The sequence below is a fragment of the Argiope bruennichi genome, chromosome X2 (assembly GCF_947563725.1).
Source record: "Argiope bruennichi chromosome X2, qqArgBrue1.1, whole genome shotgun sequence".
In the NCBI taxonomy this organism is placed as follows: Eukaryota; Metazoa; Arthropoda; class Arachnida; order Araneae; family Araneidae; genus Argiope; species Argiope bruennichi.
The window spans coordinates 129903222-129925871 of NC_079163.1; the positions used below are offsets into that span (position 1 = coordinate 129903222).

Consider the following 22650-nt stretch of genomic DNA (forward strand, 5'->3'; position numbering starts at 1 on the left):
CAAACGGGTTGCCATCTGCCTGTTTGTTCTTTTGTATGCATATAAACGCAATAACTCATAATCGCAATGACTTAAATCAATCAATCAGATTCAGCATGTTATCTTTTGGCTACAGCTATAGTTTCACAAAAGGTGTCCAAAATGCATATTCATGCGATAAATTCCAGCCACAGATCTATATTTCTTGACTATCATATTCACCATAAAAGTCTAAGGGCCATAATTATACACGAAAGAAGGGCGGATAAGACCTTTATTGGAGAGTATGAGAAAAAATTTCAAATAAAAAGTTCCGTTTGTTTTATACGTGCTCTTTTAATCCGGATTAACGTTTTTGATGTTATTTTTTTTTTAATTTTAACTCCTAAACTTTTATTCTAGATGGATAATAATGAAAACTACAATAAAGGAATATACTGTATGAATATACTGTAATGAATATTCCCTAAACATTAATCTTAATACTTCAAACTTTAGATTTTTAAGTGAATTTCATCAATCATTTAATTTTTTCTCTGAAAGGTATGATCATGTTTCTAAATTATAAATTCTACAAAAGTTTCCATCTTGTCTGCCCTTTTTTCGGTAAACATCTAAGAAAAATGAGTTAATTATTTTCTGATAATCTAAAAACATTGAAAAACATAAGAATTCGTTAATGTTTGAAAATTTACCATAATAAAGAAATATCTATAGAGCTTATGTATAACAGTGCACTTGCAATGGACCATGCAAATAAGACTCCATTACGAGCATCGAAGGTAATATGCTCAGCTATCGTCATTGAAATCATTCACGAGCCAACAGCACTATTATTGCTCTGCTGGGGAACTTGGAGCTTGAATACTTATTAAGGAAAGTTCTTATTTTCTAACTTTAGATATTACTTCACCCCAACAGGAGGAGAAGATTGAATTTCAAGCAGAAGCTCTGAGAAGCCCCTCAAGTTAGCATCTCTCTTGCACCTCATTATTTCCCTTTTATAGACAATTTATTAAGATTCATTGCGTTTCCTCAGGAATTGTCTTCTTAGAGATGAAAGATAAGCTGCTAATTATTATTACTTAAAAATATTCTAAGAATTGCAATTATTGTTACTACCTTTCTCGCCATCAAAAGCATATCAAGAAAATGCAGCATTAAGATTAATAAATTTCCTGTGCCGAATTCTTTTGCTTGAAAAATTCTTCGTCTTAAATGTCAACTTCACAGCTAGTTCAAGTCGAGCGGATTACAAGTCCCCCTACGTTACTAGTATTAATGTTTTATGCACGGGAATAATGTCTTGGCGAAGATTTTATATTATTATTTCCGTCCTCATGCCATTTATGTTGTGTTTCCATTTCCTTTATAGACTATGCATTTTGAAATAAATTTAAGAAAAATTCTATCACTAAATTAAATTAATCTAACATCTACAAGCACATTAATATTTGCAATCTTTTTCATTAAAAAATAAAATGTTTTTATTCTAATAAATGAAAAATACTAGTAGTATTAAAATCATATGTAAGTGCTAAAAGAGATATTCAATGTATATAAAATGTTTAGTTAATTCAATACGATTATGACAGGTGGATTGTGTATAAACCGACTCTTCATCAATCAAACAAACGAATTCATCTTTCGTTACGATGACATAACACATACTTTCATTCAATGCTAGAAATTCATAGATTTCGAAGATACATTTCATTTTAGTCAATTCTAAACACACAAGTATTACCTACATATAATAACTATAATCGCTAGGAATGCGAAAACTATCTTTACTTTGTCGTAGAAACCAGTAAAAAAATTCTGTTTTTAAGATATAGATAAATCTGCGCTTCTCAAATCTCCTTGAATTGAAAAAAGAACCATTTTTTAATTATGTCTGTTTGTCCTCCTGTAAACATCATATGCTGTTGTTGTTGTGACTTATGGCACTTTACACTCCCGCTGACAGTTATCTGTCAGCGATTTAAGCCGAATGAGCATCTCTTGTTTTTTCAGTAGCGCCAACTAGGGCCAAGAGTACGAGTTAGCTGCTTCATGAATCACATTTGCTTGCTCAACCCCTTTTTGAAGGGGGGCACATTCACACACCTCACAGATAGAACACAGAAGAAGAACAACCATGCTTGAACCGGGAAGACGCGCTACCCCTATGCCAGGACGCCGGCAAACATCATATGCAACAACATATTGAACTAACAGAATAAACTATGGTATTCTGTCCTTGTACCAAAATTGTATTTTTTTTTTATCAAAGTTTAAACATTATCTGTCATTTCAGACAAATACATGTGAACTTGTAACTAAAAAACTCTACAAACTGGAAGAATGAAAGTTGACTTATAGTTTTAACATTAGATTTGTAAATTCATATCATATCTTGAAATAAATCCATCAAGGATTTTAAATTCTATACCATGCATTCGTGTGTAACTGAAAGACGCAACGACCTACGCAAATAAAACTTTGATATGTAGTTTTTTTCTCATCAAAATTATAATGATTTTAGAGCCAACTGTCAAAGATGTATATAACTTTTTTGAACGAACGGGATGAAAGGTTAGTTAGATCGATACTTAATTCCAACAATTCGTTTTCAGGACTTCAGGTTGTATTAAATCGTTGAAATTAAATGTCTTCCCTCTGATGCTGTGTGGAAACTTTGAGAACACGTAGCGGATATTATGCTGCCCTCACCATTCGGCCATTTAACAAAGCTACATTATCCAACCTCTAGCTTCAAAATTTGAAGTTAATCTAAGTAATGAAATCAAATTATAGATATATCTTTTCTTCCAACTGTAATTTTGTTTAATAATAATTCTCAGCGGCCTTTCATAAACTGAAGCCACAAGAATCCCTCTACTTTTCTTTCATTTAGTTTAATTCTATATTTTATAGTGTGCTTTAAGGAGGGCTATTTTTCAACTTTCCTCTCATAAAAAAATAATTACAAAACAGGTGTTGTTCTCTCTCTGTTTTAGACTCAGAAAAATAGCTTTAAATAAAAATAAATAGATTAAAATTAAATTTCCATTTTAACTCTTGCCATCTAAAATTATTACCAGAGAGTCAGTTATGATTCTGATCGACACTTCCTCAGCGATAACTAATTTATCGAAATCAACATAGATTAGTGTAACTGTAATATCCGAAGTAAAAATGTTAATGAAATTTCATAATACTATGTAACTGAAGCAAAATAAAATTACTTCCATCAGCATACGATATCAAATAACAGCATTTATTTTTTCTGATATGTAGTCTCCTGCTACAAATCTGATAATTTGAAATAAATAATATAAAATAAAAATCATTTTCATTTTATTTTGGTATTCTCATTTTATTTTCTCTTTAACTCTTTCTATGGAAGCCTTTGATTTGACAAATTTTATTGATATTTTAGCACTTAGCTTGAGAAGCGTGTTCGACGAATATTTGCAATATATGCAGATATAAATATGCTGGATCTATGAAATTAAAAAGTCTGGAAAGAGGCTATATTTACTAAACGTAAATGAAATTTAAATTTAAAAAATAATGTAATTTATTTTAAATAATTTTAATTATGTGTGCCTAATCTTGTTTCTAAATTTTTGTTTATTTCTGAGCTATTAAAAAAGTCAAGCCAAGCAATGAAATATATGTATTGCTTTAAATTTAACAGCATCCATTTCCTTCGTGGGCATGTTTGTCGCAAGATCTCTTCCTTCTTGCAGACTGTGTAAAATTTTTTCTCTTAAAATTAACCATTTTTTCCATTTTCTTTCATTGAAATGTAAAATAGAAAATTGTGAAATGTAAACTAATATCATTTTTCAAAAGCATGGCTTATATGTTCATCATTGGCTGATAATCCACAGCTAACTTACTGAAATCTATTAAATATTTATTAAGAGACTCGCAGTAATAAAAAGTTCATCTAAACTCTTTTAGATGAAATAGTTACGAACTTCTGCTTCAAGGCAACTAGGACAGTTAGAATTAACTATCTTACATAACGTACAAAGATTGGAATTTTCTACACATTTAAACTTTCACTGGCATCTCCAACTTGCAGGTAATGGAGAAAATGGCATTCACGTGATTGAATGAAATCCAGAACAAAACAACTTTCCTTTTTCTTCTTCGTTTTCTTTTTCTTTTTAAAGTTATTTTACTTCCGAAGTAAAGCTCAGGGTAGTCAACTAGATGGCTTACGACAACCGGTCCAGAGAAAACAGGCAGTGAACTCAAAACTCACAGTTTTGGCGACTTTTGGAAAGCATCTGTTCCTAGGGGTTACTGGGGCAACTTGTTCGCCCGTATAAATGTCTACTTCAGTAAAAGCGGCCATTCCTTAGCAACCAACCGGGCCCTCAACATCTCTAAGCATGGTATGAATTTTAACTTTTGAATTTGTTCAGCATTCATTAGTTATATTTGTGGTTTGACTAGAGCTCATGTATGGCGTTGTCTTTACTGTTTTTGACATGACTTACCTTTCGTAGGTCTCTTATATTCAGAAATAAGAATTTAATTTATATATAGATAGATATCCTATATTTATTGATCATAATGTTAATAAAATTTAAACGAAAAAGTATTTATTTGAATTAAAATATATTTCGCAAAACAGTTTTTGCCTTTACAAAATGGTTTAATTAAAGATACAAAGGATTTTAGGATATGATTTCTGCCTTCTTTTTAAAAACCTCATTGTTTTTATAATATATACTTCATGAAAAACTTTTTAAGAGATATATATTTAATCAATAAAAAATTTTATTTAAAAAGTGTTAATTAACGATAGTCTAAATTTTGATGAATTAAGGGAGACAGTTTTTTCCTTATTTTTAGAAAATGTAGCTGTGGCTCAGTCTTAAAGCGGCAAAAAGAATTTATTGGATATTATCTTTTTTGATAAGGAATTCCTATTCTGCAAAGCAAAACTGATTTTTTTTTATTTCTTTCTTTATTAATTGCTCTTATTATTGTGTTTTTCTGCTTTTCTTGGATTCTATTCAGTAGATAAATTTAAATAAATTTTAAACTGCATTTTGGATCGTGATGATCACTTCTGTCTTAAGAAGTTGATTAAAGTAAAATTAATTTCTGAACGCGTTTCTGGTTTACTTCAGATTTCGAATACGTTTGTGCTACAAACTCACACAAGGATTTATGTAGAGTTATTTTTTTTATTTGAAATTCAATTTTCAGAAAAATCAATATATCTTCTGCTTTCCTTTAGTTTCTTGGAATTTTACTAAAACTCTTCACAAGAGTATTGAAGTAATAACACTATTTTACGTCACGGTGAAGATTTTTAATCTGACAGAAGTTTTCAATCAATCATTTTAATAATACAATCGTAGATGATGAGATAATTCCACTATCGTTTCTAATATGCTTAAATCGTAATTGAATGAAATTGGTGAATGTCTTCTATCACTTCTACAGTCTTATTTCAGTTTTTGTCTTGATCACTCAAAATCTTGTCATTGAGTGGTGAAAGTGCCCTAATAATGGCGTTTTCAAAAATATATTAGCTTTATGGAAGTTTTCATTACAGAAGAATTTTTACAAATCTTTTATATGTTTAATTAAATTTTTATCGGAATTCAATTATATGCACAGTCTTATTGAAAAATTATTTTCCTTTATATTACTAATTTTAAGAAGCATTTTCTCCTATTATTCTCTGCCAATTTTTGATGAATATAAATAGTGCATTTAAAATTCAGTCTTTATTCTGGCAGTTTTAAAGCTTTTAAAAAAGATAATAATCCATAATGATAGAAACTCAAACATAATTTCCAGCTTTACATATCAATAATTTGCACTTCTTTATGTTTATTCTTATTTTTGTAATCAAAAAATCTTAAGCTGTCAGCTTTTGAATATATTTCTTTTATTGCTAAACCAAAAGCGATTTGGATTCACCACTAATAATAAGCACAAGGTATTTTATTTTGGAGTTACATTGATTTATCTACACAGAGTTAGAGGAATTTGTATTCGCCACTAATAATAAGCAGAAGCTGTTGAAAATTATCGACTACATTATTAATACTTATATAAAGTAATATGTGTGTGTGTGTGTGTGTGTGTGTGTGTGTGTGTGTGTGTGTGTGTGTGTGTGTGTGTGTGTGTGTGTGTGTGTGTGTGTGTGTGTGTGTGTGTGTGTGTGTGTGTGTGTGTGTGTGTGTGTGTGTGTGTGTGTGTGTGTGATTATACAGTCCATTCTCAGCGGCTTTCCTTATAAATTATTTTGTATAAAATATATGTTTTGTAGCGGAAAAGGAAGTCTTTTAATAGGTTGGAATGAATATTTTGATTTCCTTGAATATCTTAGAAATTAAAACAAGATGCCATTGTTTCAGAGGGAGAAACTTGCTTCCAACGTTTCCATATTGGATATAGCTATTATTTTGTATAATAAAGCGTGTACCCATTTTTAAAAAGTCGATGTACTAGTGTAGAAATAAATGGATATCTTTGTTCATTAGTCAAGTACTTATACTAATAAAAAGAATTTTATTTCCGCAGGATAGTTATGTCAACAGTTTGGAGCAAAAATCCTTAATTATCCATAAACAAATTATATTTTAGAGCCATTTTTAATGTAATTATTAATTCTCTTAAAATAAGTCCCTTTTTTTCTGAAACACACCAGCTTTATAGGTTTCCTAGTTTATTCCTAGTTTTTATAAACAATCATTTAAAAAAATTCCGTAAATATAAGCGATTAAACATAACAAAATAATGATAAGTTTAATTATTTTTCGATGAGATCTTTCTGTTCAATTAGTCTTAGGAAACCCTTTTCGTATTAATAGAAAGAATAGTTCAATCAACTTAAATAGAACAGCGATACCGATATTTGTTTATTTTAATGAAATACTACTTAAATTTCAAAGCCTACAAACAATGTAATGCGATTAAAACTATTAATTTAATCGGATTAAAGTAGAAATGAGATTTGTTTTCAATATACAATAGCTTCGTAAGCCTTGTCTCTCAGCAAATAGCATTTCTGGGTGAAAATAAAAATACAAAATGAATATCAATTAAAAAGAACAAATTGGTAAAAAATCAGATAGCTAAAATCTGATTTAAATGAAATATTTTAATTCCAGATGATTTATCTTAGTTATTTCTATTTACTAGAAAAAGACTTAAAAAAATAAGAAATTTTTCGCGTTCCCAATATTCTACTAAATACTCCAACTTCCGATCACGCTTAGTAAAGGCAAACAAGCGTTCAATACCTGTCAAATTCCGTCTATGTTTCCAATATACATTTGCAGCTGTCTATGGTTCCACTACATATATATAGCTCATCCATTGTTGTAAAATATACATACAGTTCTCTAGAACAAGCTATAGGTAATTCGAATTAGGTAAAGGATTTCTAAGATTGCAGATTCTTTTTTTTTTTCACTTTCTGCAATTCAGATTCAGATTTACATTCATTCACATTTATTACCTATTAAGATAGAAAGTTATTTTTGAAAAATCGTATATGCCTTGAAAAACATTATTACAAGCCTTTTTCAAAGAATCATTTGAAATTCCCTTTATCTAATTTTTATTTTGCGTACAAAAATAAAAGATCCTTCATATAGTTACTATTTTTTCCTCTGACTTAATTAAATTATAGTTCTTTAACATTAAATTTATGTAAGTCTAAATCTCAATTCAATTTTTTAAAAATTGTAATTTAAATTGATTTTAAATTAAATTCAAGTTTCTTCACTTTATTAGAGAGCATTAGTATTGAGTGAAAATTCCTGTCTGAAGCGAAATTAGGTTGCTTCGCTTCTGGGGCAAGGATTCGTTTGGCGCCTTCCTGGAGTTGAAAGATAACATTATATGTATCTCGTCTATAATACGGTGAAGGAAAAGAAAAAGAGGAAAATTTAAGATAATTCAGAGAAGAAAGTCAAATCATAAAAATAAAATAAAATAACTGGATTGCATATTTTTTAAAGCAAGGGCCTGTGACATCTGTATTTTAGGAATTAAAAACAGAATTAGCAATAATTCTGAGCGGAAATACCAGCAGATGTAAAATTAAGTTATGTAGCTTCAGATTCAATAATATGCATATCGTTTGATTCTCTTTCATATCTATTTATATCACATGTCCCGAGCAACATCTGGTTCTTACAAGATTAAATCGATCCAGGAATCAGCGTCAGGAGCGGATGTTACTAACTAATCTATCACTAATTTAAATATATATTACTAACTTTACATTCATTTATTTTTGAAAAAATTGTGGAAATATGCTACTTTGAATAATAAAATCTGCTACAAAGAACGTGTAGGAAAGAACATTCCATATCTAGATTCTCTGGTTCTAAATTAATAACGCAATCTGTTTAGTTTATTCCTAAAAAACTCGACATAGAGAGATAACATCATTTCTTAGGTTAAGTTCAACCCACTAAGAAAAAATTTTGTTGGTTCATAAAAATTCATATCACATCATGACCACACTGCAATAACATCGTTACCTTCATGAAACATCAGTTGATAAGAAAACCGTTTTGTTTATTTGAATTTTATCTAAAAATTGAATTTATATAAACATATTAAATATTAATTGTCATTTTAATCTCTTCATAAACAGTAATCCAATAAGCATCAGGATACAAGATGGAATCTCTTGATTTTTAATGCAAAATAATAAAATAGGAATTTGTAACAACGGATTTTTCTAATCATATTTAAAACTTGATTAAATTGTTGTAACAATTTAGTTAAAAATTTCGTTGCGTTATAATCATATATAAAAAAAACTAACATATTTATAATTTTATTTTCTTAGACTTTTATCCCACTTGAAATTTTAATTAATTAACATTAATTCTTATTAATATTAATTCTTATTCCTTAAATGAAGAAAAGTAAATTCTTTCCTGGAAGTACTTTTATTTGCAATTTTAATTTCCTGAACAGGTTTTTCGAACATAAATTGTCACGTACTTTAATTGAGAGGTCTACTTTAATGCATAGTATTTTATCTTTTTATGTTTGAACTGAAAAATTTAAATAATTTTTATAGACAGATCAATATAAAATTTGAATTATGAATCATTGAACATTTTTATTTAAATTGATTTACTTCATTCATGTTTGTAAAATAAAATTTGATAACTGATTTTTGACTCACTTCCTCATGTGCTAGAGTTTTGAAACTGTAACTTTATTTGTTTTAGAAAAAAATACACGATTTTAATGTCTGTGGTTCCTAATTATCGTGACTTGTTTAATTTAATTAAATTTTGATTTCATACAAGTGGCGATTATTGATTCATGTAAGAAAAACAATTGTTCCCATGATGTCATAATATTTATATTATGAATTATAAATTAAAAACAAAATTTATTCTTGACTAGATGTGATATAAACGTATTGCTTCAAGCTTTTTTTCTTTATGTAGCTTCTAATATTCCTTTGAAATCTGTAGTATTAAACATCAAAAGCCCATGCTCTCAGTCTTACTTAATCGACAGATGCTGTTATTTCAATATTCATATCAAATACATCATAAATTTTCTTCTAATAACCATGTATATTTCTTTCTTCACGCTGGTGTCAGTAACTATATACTGAAAGAATAAATTTCAATTAATTTGTGAACAATGCTATCTTCTTAATATTTTGTAAAATATAATTAATTGGTACAATTTGCACAGAATGGAATTACCTACGAACATATAACTAATATTCTATTATTATCATTCACAATAACGAAACAATCTATGGAGATTACAAGGTCATTGTGGAAATACAAGAATTTTACATTTTGAAGCTTATTTGAGATATTCTAGTCATTTAAGAATTAATACATGAAATTAGAACTTAGTAAACAGCGCATTTCGTACTATTTCCCAAAGACAATAAAAACTGAATGCATATAAAGAGAAAATTTAACATTTGTTATCTCTATGTAGGTTGTAATTCATATTCGATAAATTCCTATCTTTAAAATACATTTAAAAGATATTAAAATTGTTATTTGAAATGTTTGATATCTGATAAGGCATAAGACTATGTATATCAGTTTTGACAAATTTGGTGTAGTATTTAATTTATTTTTCATGTAAGAATATTAGAAGATTTTATTGTCATACTTTCTGTCCGCTAAATGTAGAGACTTCTCTTCTTTCTGTTTCTTGTTATTCAGATAATCGTAGTTGTGAAATTAATTGCACACTTTTTGCAATTCCTGAAATTTTTTCTTCGTCATTGTTTGGTAATAAAAATTGGTGAGAAACGAGTATCATATTTTTTGTATCATAACCTTTGGCTTTTAACAACTTTTTTGTACTCACAGACGAATTTTTAAAGTAATATAGGTTTTACTTGAACGTCAATTAAAGACTCATCTGTACATTCTACAAATAATCTATTTTTCATTAAAACATTTTCCCGATTTAAAGCACTTCTGAAAACCTTGTCAATTTATATCTGAAGTGTTATGTTTAGATGATACATCAGTCCTGTAACTCCATGCATTTTTTTCCCAAAAACATGATTAAAACTGAATTTCAAACAGGGAAATTAGATTTATAAAGAAATGTGATGTATCTTGGAGCTAACAAGAATGTATCTTGGAGCTTTACCAGAATCTACTTTTTGATATTACCTCAATAGAATCAATCTATAATAAAATCCTCTTAGTAATTTAGTTCTAAAATATTAGAATGATGACAATTAATTAATTAGTACAAAAATGACTAAAATTAGTTGTGTAGTTTAAACAGTGTTAAGTCCAAAAATTAGCTCTATATATTGTCAGATCGAAACTACATGTTATTTGTTTTTTGTCTTCCCTAGATGTAATTTCATTTGTTGACATATCTGAGAGTTTTATCTCTTATTGATGATACGTCAACTAAAAAAAAAGGGTATTAAAATTTTTTTGAATAGTATTTTGCTTCATTTTATTGTAACAATTGTTTCTCGAACTAATTTTAATGCAATGATAAATGTAAAATAGAGCATTTTTGTCATTTATTTTCTATGGAATGCTAAAATATAATATGATATACTACAAAGATGATGCATTTATCGCATTTTTACTACATTATACAACATAACTTAATCCAATCCTTTTTTTTTTCAAGGGTCCAAAGTACGCACTTGTTCTTTGCCTGCTTTGTCTTGTGAGTGTTCTGTGCGTAGACGCACAAAGAGATAGCAGACGTAGATCTGGAAGACGAAAGCCCACAACCGAAAGTCCACCACCTGCAGAAGAACCTGAAAATGAAACTATTCCCCAAAAGGTAGATGCAGAGCCAGAAGAAGTTGCTAAGCCAGAAAAAGTCCAACCTCTTGAGGCTGAAACAAATGCCCCAACTGCTGCGAAAGAGGCTGAAAAATCTGGAGGTCCACCTTTCATTGTTCCTCGAGGTACTCGGAAACCTCGTCCTATGCATGTGAGAAATAGTGGAGAAAATAAACCAAGACCAACTTTACCCACATTTTCTCGCAAGCCTGCAAGAATGCCCAAGCCAGATCGAAACGAAAAGAAAACTGATGAGAATCAGGTTGGTTCCTCTTCAACAACCACCACAACTCCAAAGCCATCAAGAAATTATCGTAGACGAAACAACTCCCAAAATTCCGACAAAGCTCCCGCAAATGCAGAGAAGTCATCACCAGCTGCTGAAAACACAGAAACAGTGACCGAAGAAGCTGCACCAAAAAAGAGATTTGGAGGAGGGGGCAGCCGAAGAAATTCCCGAGGGGGTAGCCGAAGAACCAATGCAGCTGCTGCTGAAACATAAAACTTTGAACTTAACTGTACAGTCAGTTTTTATTTTGAACTTATAGTGCTTGTGGCAGTTTGCTAGGTAGAATAGCAAAGAGAATTAATCGCTATGAGTGGAAAATGCTTCAAGTGCCTTTAAACCTTTCAACATCATCTGATATCTGAGGGGTTTATAAACTTTTTGAGTTATGTTTCTTTTCAGAAAAATCAATGCCTATAGAATGAATTCCTTTATTTCCTTCCATTTAAAGATCTCACAAAGGGCAAGATTTTTACTCAAAAAGTTTTTTACCTTTCATATGCAATATTAATTTTACTTCAAAAGGAAAAAAACCTTTTAATAACTGAAAAAAATTATCCAGTATCTCATAGTTTTAACTATTCTTTTATTTCATTGGAATATTTTTTATTTGACTTAACATATTAATGATTATGCACCGATTTGCTATGAATTTCTCTACCTCACCACTTGATATTATTGATAAAGGTTTTTTTTTCTGTACTTTGTTATTCGAATTACAATTTTTTTTTTTTTTTTTACTTTGTTGTTCGAATCGCAATTAAAAAATCTGTTATATGCTAGTAATGAAACTTACCAAATCCAGTAATATTCTTCCAGTTAAAAATCGCTTGACATTGTAACTGTCACAACTTACAAGAAATGTATAAAAAGGATATCAATATTAAGTTTATATAATTTTATTTACTCATCCATAGTCGATTGCTACAGATAAAACATTTCAAACTAATACGAAAAGAAGTTGTTTTACACTTTGTGATAATTTTTTTTTCTGAAAATATATAAAAGTACACGAATTTCTTATTAAATACCGATTTCCACTTTCCATCGTTTTCTTTTATGCCATACATAAACAATCATTCAACCTGTTTTCACCAGAAACCTTTTATTGTCAAAATATTTTGAATTGGAAGTTGGTAATTTTAACTTGTTGATTTATGCTCTGATACAATGACTGTGATAATTCATATAAAATCCTGATTTAACATGAAATTTAAACATGCTTTCAAATAAACATTTCATCCCCATTGATTGCTTTGTATGTTTTTATACCATTCATTTTTACTATGTGGAAATTTCATTTTTACTTAATAAAAGGGGAATTTATAAATTTTAAAAGAATATGCGTGTCAAAAACCCATATTTGAAAAAAATTGGAATGGGCGATCAAGTATCTTTTTCTATAAACACATCAGTGATTTCATATCAAGGAATTATCACTTAAAACCTAAAATTTTAGATAAAAAATTCTTCAAAGTTCTGTCAAAATTTTCTTTTAATATATTTGTTATTAAATAAAAATCACTGACCTCATTATTACTGACTTAGTAAAACGCAATAAATGAAACACTTTTTTTGCTTTCTTCTTTAAGTCTGATTAATAATCAATCAATAATTATTATAAATGTAATATGCAATATATGCAATGCATTTTCAGTATCAGTTTTAAGCTACTAATGTTTGTTTGATGCATTATTTATTAATTATTTTCTTCAGTTATAAAGAAAAATAATTTCAATTAATATCTAAGAAAAATAATTTCGGAGAGAAATAATTTTCTCCGAAACATCGCACGTACATATTTGTATTCATTCAGTAAAATATCTCCAGTTTGTTTTTAAAATGAAAGCGACGAATTTTTAATAAACAGTATGACAGCATTATTTTCTTCAAAGAAATTTCACAAATAAAATAAAATAATATGATTCATAGAACACTATTTTTATTAAATAATATATTTTTCGGTAATAGCAGCCTTTTCTCTCTTAAGAAGGGCAAAGATACTTGGCACTTAAAAGAAATTTTTATTGCAACGTGATTAAAATGAACAGAGGTTTAGTCAGAAATTAACCTCGTCTCAGTCAAAGATCATGAGGTACAGAGATAGGGTCGCGCAAAGTGACTCTGCCTAGTCGAGAAGTACAGGCAGCACTTGTACGGTCGGTGATAAAACTCCGACACCAGACCATTTGAGTGTAACCCCATCTAGTGTGTGCAAGCTGCAGAGCTCCAATCATCCTCTATCCCATAGTCTTCTGATGTCCACAACATCAGAAGACTGCCCATTCCATTTGTAAAAGCAAAAACCATGTTAAGACAAAGGGTTGATCAAAAGCAGTTACTCTGATCCGTCCGATCACGCAGATAAATCTGAGTGTTCGGACGCCGTGACAGCTAGGCGAGAACTAAGGGTAAGTTCTAAGGTCCAACACCGACCGCGGTACAAACCCTCCCGAAGGAGGCACGTTACGTCATCGATAGAGGATAGCTGACATCTCAACCTTCCACCACCTGGATGGCGGGAAGCAACTTCATACCGGAAGTTTATCATGCCCATATCTGATGTGTCCCCTGGAGGATCAAACAAAGGATTAAAAATAAAGAAGATTGTAGTTGATAAACAGAAAAACTGTCGAAAGCTGAGATGTTCAGTGAAGTGAAAGTTACTACAATTTTTCTTTCAATTAAATAAAAAAAAAAAAAAAAAAAAAAAATGGGGACTTTACTTTGAACTTGGGACATATAACAGGAGATATTTTATATTTTGAAGAACTTATCAACAAAACTCTAAGGATAAAGTCAACAGAAAAAAGTAATTTGAAGGTGATTTGAATGAATGTGATTAACTTAATTAATCAAACTGAATTCATTCCAAAAACAAATATTACATGGTTCACTATTTAAAAAGGAAAGCGGTCGATTCATGTTCACGTGATATACGTCAAACGCATGCTCTCAATTTAGAAGAAAAAGCATAAGGCAGCTTGCAATTCGACAATGAATGATATGCATGTTATGTCTGTCTTATAACTGAGACATCAGGTAAATTGACTCCATTAAAGGAGAATTGAAAAAAGAAAAACTGAATTTACTTCTCCGAGATTTTTTATATTAAATGTTAAAAATAAATCAAATGCGTTTCCTAATACTATCAAATTATTTGGGGTTTTTTTTTTAAACATTTTCAATACTCATCATATGTATTTATTAGTTTATATTAAAATTAACTTTTAAAATATTTTCACATTATAATCACTAATTAATGTCTCCAGTTTCGAAGGGGATGATCGGAGAAAATAGAACAAAGACACATTTTTTCCCTTAGTTTTTCGAAAATAAATAGGTAGAACATTTAATAAATAATTGCAATTAAAGAAAAAATTCTGAGAAAAAGTTTTTTCCTTTTAATTAATCTTTAATTGTGATAAAAAAATTTGTACAGATTATGCATCATTTTTAAAGAGATTGAGAAGACTTTTTGAATACATTTTTGCATATTTCCTATTTTAACTTAAAAGCAAAAAAAAATATTTGTTCTTACCTTTTGGAAAAGTTTTAACGATGTCGAAATAGAAAACGAAATTAAATAATGAACGAAATAGAACACTACTGTTTAATCAAAAGAAGTGCTACAATTAAAAATAAATTAAAAATACTCAATGGTTTAATCACCATCCATATCTTTTATCAACTAAGTTAAAGCAGCAGAAAATTGTTGATACATTAATTTCTACTGAGCACAAATGATTTATCATGTTCACACTAATGAAGCAGGCACAATTTAGAGAAAGGTGATGTAGAAAGTATGTCCAGCTGTTGGGAAGAGCTGTAATTACACGAACCAATTATTGCTTAATTTGTATCATTTAAAATACATGCAGTCAGTTTCATATTACAAAAGTTTAATGATCTTAAATTTTTAGAAACGTTTGAACTATGTCGCCGTCTAGAGTAAATTACATAGTTTCAAAAAATGTATGTATTTTTTAAATTTAACACTTTTGATTCGTTCCACAAAGTAATGATTTTTAAAAATCATACAAAATGCTATAATTTTCAATAATTTAGCTGCATAATTGAATCAACTTATGAAATTCATCTATTCCAGCTCTAAGAGATTTTTTTTTTGATAGAAAAGATGGAAAGAGATCTTTATTTACTCTGAAGCCGTCAATTTCCAATAAAAATCTAATTTCTTTCTTTTCTGTTAAAGTTGCTTATCTTGAAAGACAAATGAATCATAGATAGTAAAAAAACGCATAGTGTTTTGAAACTATACCAACAGTTAATGGGAATATGTTTGTCAATTTTGATCAGTATTCAAATGATGAGAACAGACTTGAGCCAGTATTTCATTCTGTAGATTTTCGATTCGACGGAACAGGATTGCGATCATATGTCTGTATCAAGTGTTATATTGTTGTAAGATCAATATTATTTTTTAAATATCAAATGCTCAAAACTAATGAGTTATTTTGCTATTTGTAATTAAATACTCCTTTTGAGGAATTATATATGCAGTCAGGTGCAAACACTTTCTCACTCATTCCGAAATATGGCTAAAGCAGCAACCTTATCAGAATTCCGTAACCATTTTTATTTTGTAGATCAATTATTGCAACAGCTAGTTTCTTATGATATCATTTTATTAACTTTGTTTCATCTCTGTTATCAGAATTTAAAGTAGATTTAATTCATTTAAAATAAAGTAAACCTTTTCTCGGAATTTTTCTTTAAAAGTTGTTTGTCTTCCTTTGATCATTAATATGACTCAAAAGAGAATTGTCTTATACTGTATACATAAATGATCCTCTGATGACTTGTATTTACTGCTCATTATTTTTGCATGTGAGTGTAGATGTAGCTCCCGAACTTATCAGAGAATTTATTTTAAGAAGCATGCTTCAGAATGATGTCACAGAAACGTAAATATGCATTTCATGCGACACATTGCATGTCATCTAAATGCGCATAGTTTTTTTTTGTTTTTTTTTTTTTTTTGTTAACACTATGTAATGACATCAAGTTTTGCAAGATTGTAATGGATTTCAAAATCGTCGCGATATCTCTGAAGTATATTCGGCAGATTAATTAAATGAAACCTTTTTTTAATTTTCAGCCCAAGAAAGTACCTTATGTATCTACTATAAAGTGTATGATATTTTGAATGCAAATTTGCCTGATCACTGTCCGTGATCACAATAAGAATTAGAAAAATATGATAAATTATTTTTTACAAACTGATTTTAGTTTCTTTTGATCGATATTCCGTTTCGAAATGATCCGAGGGTTGTTTTTTTAACCAGTAAATTAAAATGAAATGCAGATGATACTTAATACGATAAGAATGACAATCATAATGAAGATTAATATATGTTTTTGTAAGTTAGTAGAGCTTTAAAGCACTTTCATGTCTTACGAAAACAATTCAGGTGCTCATTCAAACCATTTATTTTGTTAAAGGAATTAAAAGATATTTAACCTTGTCTGAAAACGCGGGGCTAGAAGATTTCTTTCGTTTTAAGAGGACAGCTTTCGCGATTTCGTCGAGTTATTTATGAAATAGATGCGTGTTAGAAATTTCAAGCATCTCAGTTTCTGTTAAGTGATGTAATTTAATTTGTTGCATGTACTTTGAAGGGCATATTTAATTACTAACTTTCTAACTTCTGGCAATTCTTTGTTCTTTGTGTATAAAATTGCTGGCTACTTCTTATTGCTTTTTAATGCAACATTTGAGAGTATATCCCAGTATTTTTGCAACAAAGCGAATAGTTATTTATATGCAACTCTATAACACAGTAGATAGTTAAATTGCATGGAACGAAAAAACGAGAAGAGATTTCGACATAGGCCGATCATCAAAAATATGGTTGCGGATTGTATATAGATAGCGCTCCTGCCTGTTGTTTACTTCCTGTTTCTAAACATCCAACCCAGAGAACGGGGACTTGCGTGGCAGGCACGGACCCCAGAGGTAATGGAATATACCCTGAGCGTTAAACTCTGTTGTTATTGTTAATAAAAAAATAAAAAATATCTAAAGGCACCGAGTTTTTGGAAGTTCTTCATTAAGCACCACCACTGACCACAGTTGCAACAAATATCATCCTTGGAAGATACCTTAGAGTACGAGGATGAGGAATTTCCCTGCAACTAATCAGGTTCTCGATTATCCTTGTGGGGAAATAATGGTAATGTGGCTGATTAACAGTTGGATTATCGATGATGGGCATGCCTCTTTATGACGGCTTAGTGAATGAAATGCTCGTAAAGAGCTTTAATGCATGATTATCATCTCTCATGTAATCATCTCATCTCTGGTAATCCGGCGATTCAGCCTTATCATACGCTTTTGTGAAAGGACGAGCTATTCCATACAGTATATTACTCCAGACAAGCGAATATAATGCTTCATATATTTTAAATTTAAGCAGTAAGAATACTGTAAAAAAATAATTATCAATCTTTCGAAGGGTTTTTTTTTTATTATTATTATCTAGATTTAAATGAATACACAAGTAAAAATATTTAAATAATTTACAAAAGATGCATTTGAGGTAATTCTAGCGGAACTCCCAATTTTTAAAAAATATTTCACAAGTGTTTTTAGAATTCAGCTTTTTAAGCTCAACTGTTTTCTTTATCGCGCCAGCTGAAAATCCAATCATTTAGAATTATTCTCACAAAATTTCTGCATACTCTAAAAATCAAGTTCTTAAAATGCTTAAAAAATTGTTCTGTTAAAAATGCGATTTCTAGAATCTTGCTACATTCAGAAGGAGTTACTGTTAAAATTTTAAAATGGTATAGTAATTCAATTAAAAATGCTGCAGTTAAAAAAAAAGAAGCTCATTGAGCGTGAAAGTAATGAATCTCATAAGAATTCCACAAAAAATTACTCTCATTCTTAACTGAAAGAAAAAAAAAAAAAAAAAAAAAAAGCAAGGGAAGTAAAAAAATTTACCTTTGATCCCATTCTAAATTGCAGTAAAGAAAACCCTGTGAGTTTTCATCGTAATTCGAAATATTTGCTTTTTATTTATTTCTTTACGAGCTTTTTTTCCTACTTGCTGAGAGCTAGTACAAAAGTAACTAATGTATTAGAATTTCATTTCTCTTCTGTAGGTAATTTATAGAAAGTCGAACAATCCTACAGATATTTCATTTCCATTCTCTCTCGTATCCCCAAGTGTTTGATGGATTGCAAATTATAATAATAATTAAAAATGAGGGCGATAAAAATCATAAACTTATTTAATGAAAGTAAAGGGCAACTAATATCATCTTCCAATGACTTAAAAGGCTGCAAATTAATTTCTTCTTCTCTGAGAAAATTCTAATTAAAAAAAAATATTTGAGATTTCCTCCAGCCGAAATTTAAAGGTTGTTAAATTTTCAATAAATTGGAACTCATTTCTCTTGTATTTGTTTCCTGTGTTTCATGTTTGGTGTGCACAAACATGAAAACAGTTTTCCTGTTTGTGCACACCAAACTTCATCATCAAATCCAAAAATAAAAAAATTCTCTTCAAATATCATATTATTTGAAGTACCTTACAGCAAATCCATCACAAATCTCGTCTGGTATATCAGAGCCAACAAAGGTATTTTAACGTCACAGTACATGATATACTCTAATTATGCATTTATTTAAACACCAACAACTGTTTGACATTTTTTATTAATGATATTCAAGGCTAAAATAGGATTGAATGGCTTGTTTAGTCCTCTAATTTAATTTGTTTTATAATATTCTTTTTTAAATTAATACTTAGATTCTACAAAAAATTTAGTTCGGTAAAATCTCAAATAATTTATGTACAAGGTTATGCTAACATCAACAATTACCTGCAATTTTTATAAAGTTGTTTTTAAGTTATCTATTTCATACTCAGGTTTTTCAGGTGATCGTGTTAGATGATCAAATACGCCAAAAGATTCGGCAATTGCAAAAAACCCCCGAGATCTCACGATTTTTTTTTGTAGTATATATTAGCTAGTTGGGAGTTTATGGCATAAGAGCCAGTGCCAGTATTTTCAGCGATTTTCGAACATATTGAAATTAAATTCAAATATCGTTCAAATTTCAGAATTAATTGATTTTAAGATTTTTTGCACTTTTCAAAATCGCTTGCAGATCAGTATATTTCTTTATTTGCGTTGGTTGATACCCTCACAAGATGTATTTGAATTCATGGAAAATTTTGTATTTGAAAATTTATAACGTATCTAAAAAAAACCGTTTAACTTTTTTTTTTTTTACCTATTTGCTTAAAATTAATTCTAATTTTAAGTTCCAATTTTTTTATATATGCAGGTTACTGGAATCGGCTCCTTACTTAAAAACTATTTATACAGAAGTTAAATTAGAATCAATAAACACTATATATTTTTAAAGAGGTTCTCCGAAACTTGTATTGTCTAAAGACTCCTATACAGCTTAATCCGACTCTGTCAGGTTAGAGCAATTTACAAAATTATAGATTATGACTCACACGTGACTGCATTGTCACGTGTGAGTGATACTTAAAAACATCACTGTATAAATACTCCACAAGTCAAAACCCTGCACTGCAATTCGCCAGAACTCTGCTGAAGAAAATTTTGGTACAACTATGTATACAGACGGTTGTTAAGACAAAAAAAAAAAATTAAATTTCGGGTTTCCACGAATTTTGTACGTTTTCTCTGAAGAATTTTTTTGAATGAGCATTTAAATAATATTGGTTTTAATATCTCTATAATGGGGTCAATTCACGGTCACGTGTCAGGTACCAAACAAACCGTTTCTGTTCAATTTTCAGCCGTTCTGCGCATGTCGGGATGTCTGCCGATAACGTTGATGAAACCGTTGTTTAATAAACGTTACGCTCGCCGATCAATTATTAAAAACTTCCGTTTTTAAAGATATTATTTTGAATTATTTTCTCCAAATTTTCGTAGTTATATAATTTTATTCCTTATATTAAAATTTTAATTAGTATTTTCAATGGAATTATTGTTTTTGCATACTTAATTAACACCGCTTTTTAATTCGTTTGCTGCTGCTTTACTCTTTCCTTTCTCATATCCTCCCCCCCCCCCCTTTTTTATCCAAAGGATACATTTTGACAAATGACTATGGCAGTGTTTTTGAAAAATTACATATGTTCTTTTTTTACATATTATTGAATGTTGAATCTTATAAATATAGTTCTTTTTAAAAATAAGTTATTACTCTTAGATAAGTTAATATTTTAAAGCTTACTAATAAAATTATTACATTTTTTTTCTTATGTAATATTTTCTTATGTAATATGTTTTATTAATATTGAGACTCTGATGTTTTCATTTGCTCAGAGGAAAGAACATGAAATTAAAATTAGTATATATTGAATAAATTATGTTTACAATTTCAAATTATGAAGTATAAAAGATATAGATACTTTTTTTTAAATCTATGCAACTTATGAATCAGTTATTTCATTTTAATTTGTAGAGATCATTAAAGGAAAACAAACAAAATTACAGTTTCATATTTTTTATTTACACGTTACAATATATATATATATATATGATAATTATTTGAAAAAATGTGATCAAATGGATGTTTTAATGTACTCACTAATTCAAAAAACTATTTATCAACATTTATTTTTCTAGACACTTAGAAAAAATATAAACACAGTATGACAAGAATGTCAATGTAAATGATGAAATCAATTTTATTCAACAGAAACATTCTAAATACTAAACAACAGTTTTTTTCTTTATCACGAATAAAAACATTATGTTGAACAATATACTTTTAAAGCAGAACATTTATGAATTTTTTTTTAAATGTTAAAGTTACATTGATAAAAATTACATGGAATGAATATCATAAAATAAAACATACAATACAGTAAATTTAATAAACAAGAATAAGGTCATGATATATATATATATATATATATATATATATATATATATATATATATATATATATATATATATATATATAGAAGTTAAATAGGATATAAAGATGTTAGAAGAAACACTTTTATGCTTTTACAGAATTCTATAATTCAAAATTGATGTGCTAAAAAAATAGAAAAAAAAAAGTGAAATATGCATGTAGCAATGAAGTTGGGAATAAAAATTATATAATAAATGCCGATATGGAAATTGATTTTCAATGAAAAGACCTGCATTTATTAAAACAGAAATCACTGAGGTGCACAATAGTATAATATGATATTATGATAACAGTCAATTTTAGTTTAAATACAATAAACTATTGACATTTCATTTTTAACAATAGAAAAGTTGTTTGATATAAATTCACTTTGAATCCATCACAAATCTGCAAATGTAATTAGAAAACTAGTAATAATGCTTTCTGGAACCATCCATTTTGCTCTTTTGTTATTAGACATGATTACCCAGCAATAACCGAATAACCTGAATTTACTAAAAGATAAAGACAACTTTAAGGTTCATAATAAAAAAGTAAAACCTCATAATGCATTTTATTATAATGCCAAAAACTAAAACTCAAAAATTATTTGACGTTAATTAATGGTTTTTATACTTAACTAATTTATATACTTAATTAAATGACATGCGTTTTCAAAACTTAAATATATATATATTTCTTACATATAGCATTCAATTTATCAAATTAAGAGCACGATTAATAAAATACATCAATTATATATATATATTATAACAGTCAATAAGAAAATTCAATTTTCAGTAGTTAGTAAAGATTTCACTTATTAAATAAATATTTAAGAAATTTATTCACTTCCACCTAAGTTTAGCATTATAGAAGTTGTTATTTTTGCAACAGGAGTTTGTTTACTTACATTCATTAAATTTAGATAAGATTTTTTTAGAAAATGCAATGTAATATTCATGTAAACATTTTAAAACCTTATAAGCATATTCAAAATTATCAGAAATTTCATCAAATGTAAATTAGAAATGCTCTCACGATTTTGTTCGATTGTTTTTGTTGGCAAATCGCTTACCGAAATTCTTTTTTTCGAAGAATTTTTCTAAAAAATTACTGAAACATTTGCGATTACAGGAATTCCATTTACGATTTAATAAATGAAC

The 22650-nt window shown here is 28.8% G+C and overlaps 1 protein-coding gene across 1 annotated transcript; it reads left to right on the forward strand.

Annotated features, from left to right (window-relative positions):
* Window positions 1-4214: 4214 nt before the first annotated feature.
* Window positions 4215-12816, forward strand: LOC129959634 (uncharacterized). The gene is made up of 2 exons (XM_056072507.1): window positions 4215-4373; window positions 11119-12816. The coding sequence occupies exons 1-2, from the start codon at window positions 4371-4373 to the stop codon at window positions 11779-11781; spliced, it is 666 nt and encodes a 221-aa protein (XP_055928482.1). The 5' UTR covers window positions 4215-4370; the 3' UTR covers window positions 11782-12816.
* The last annotated feature ends 9834 nt before the right edge of the window (window positions 12817-22650 follow it).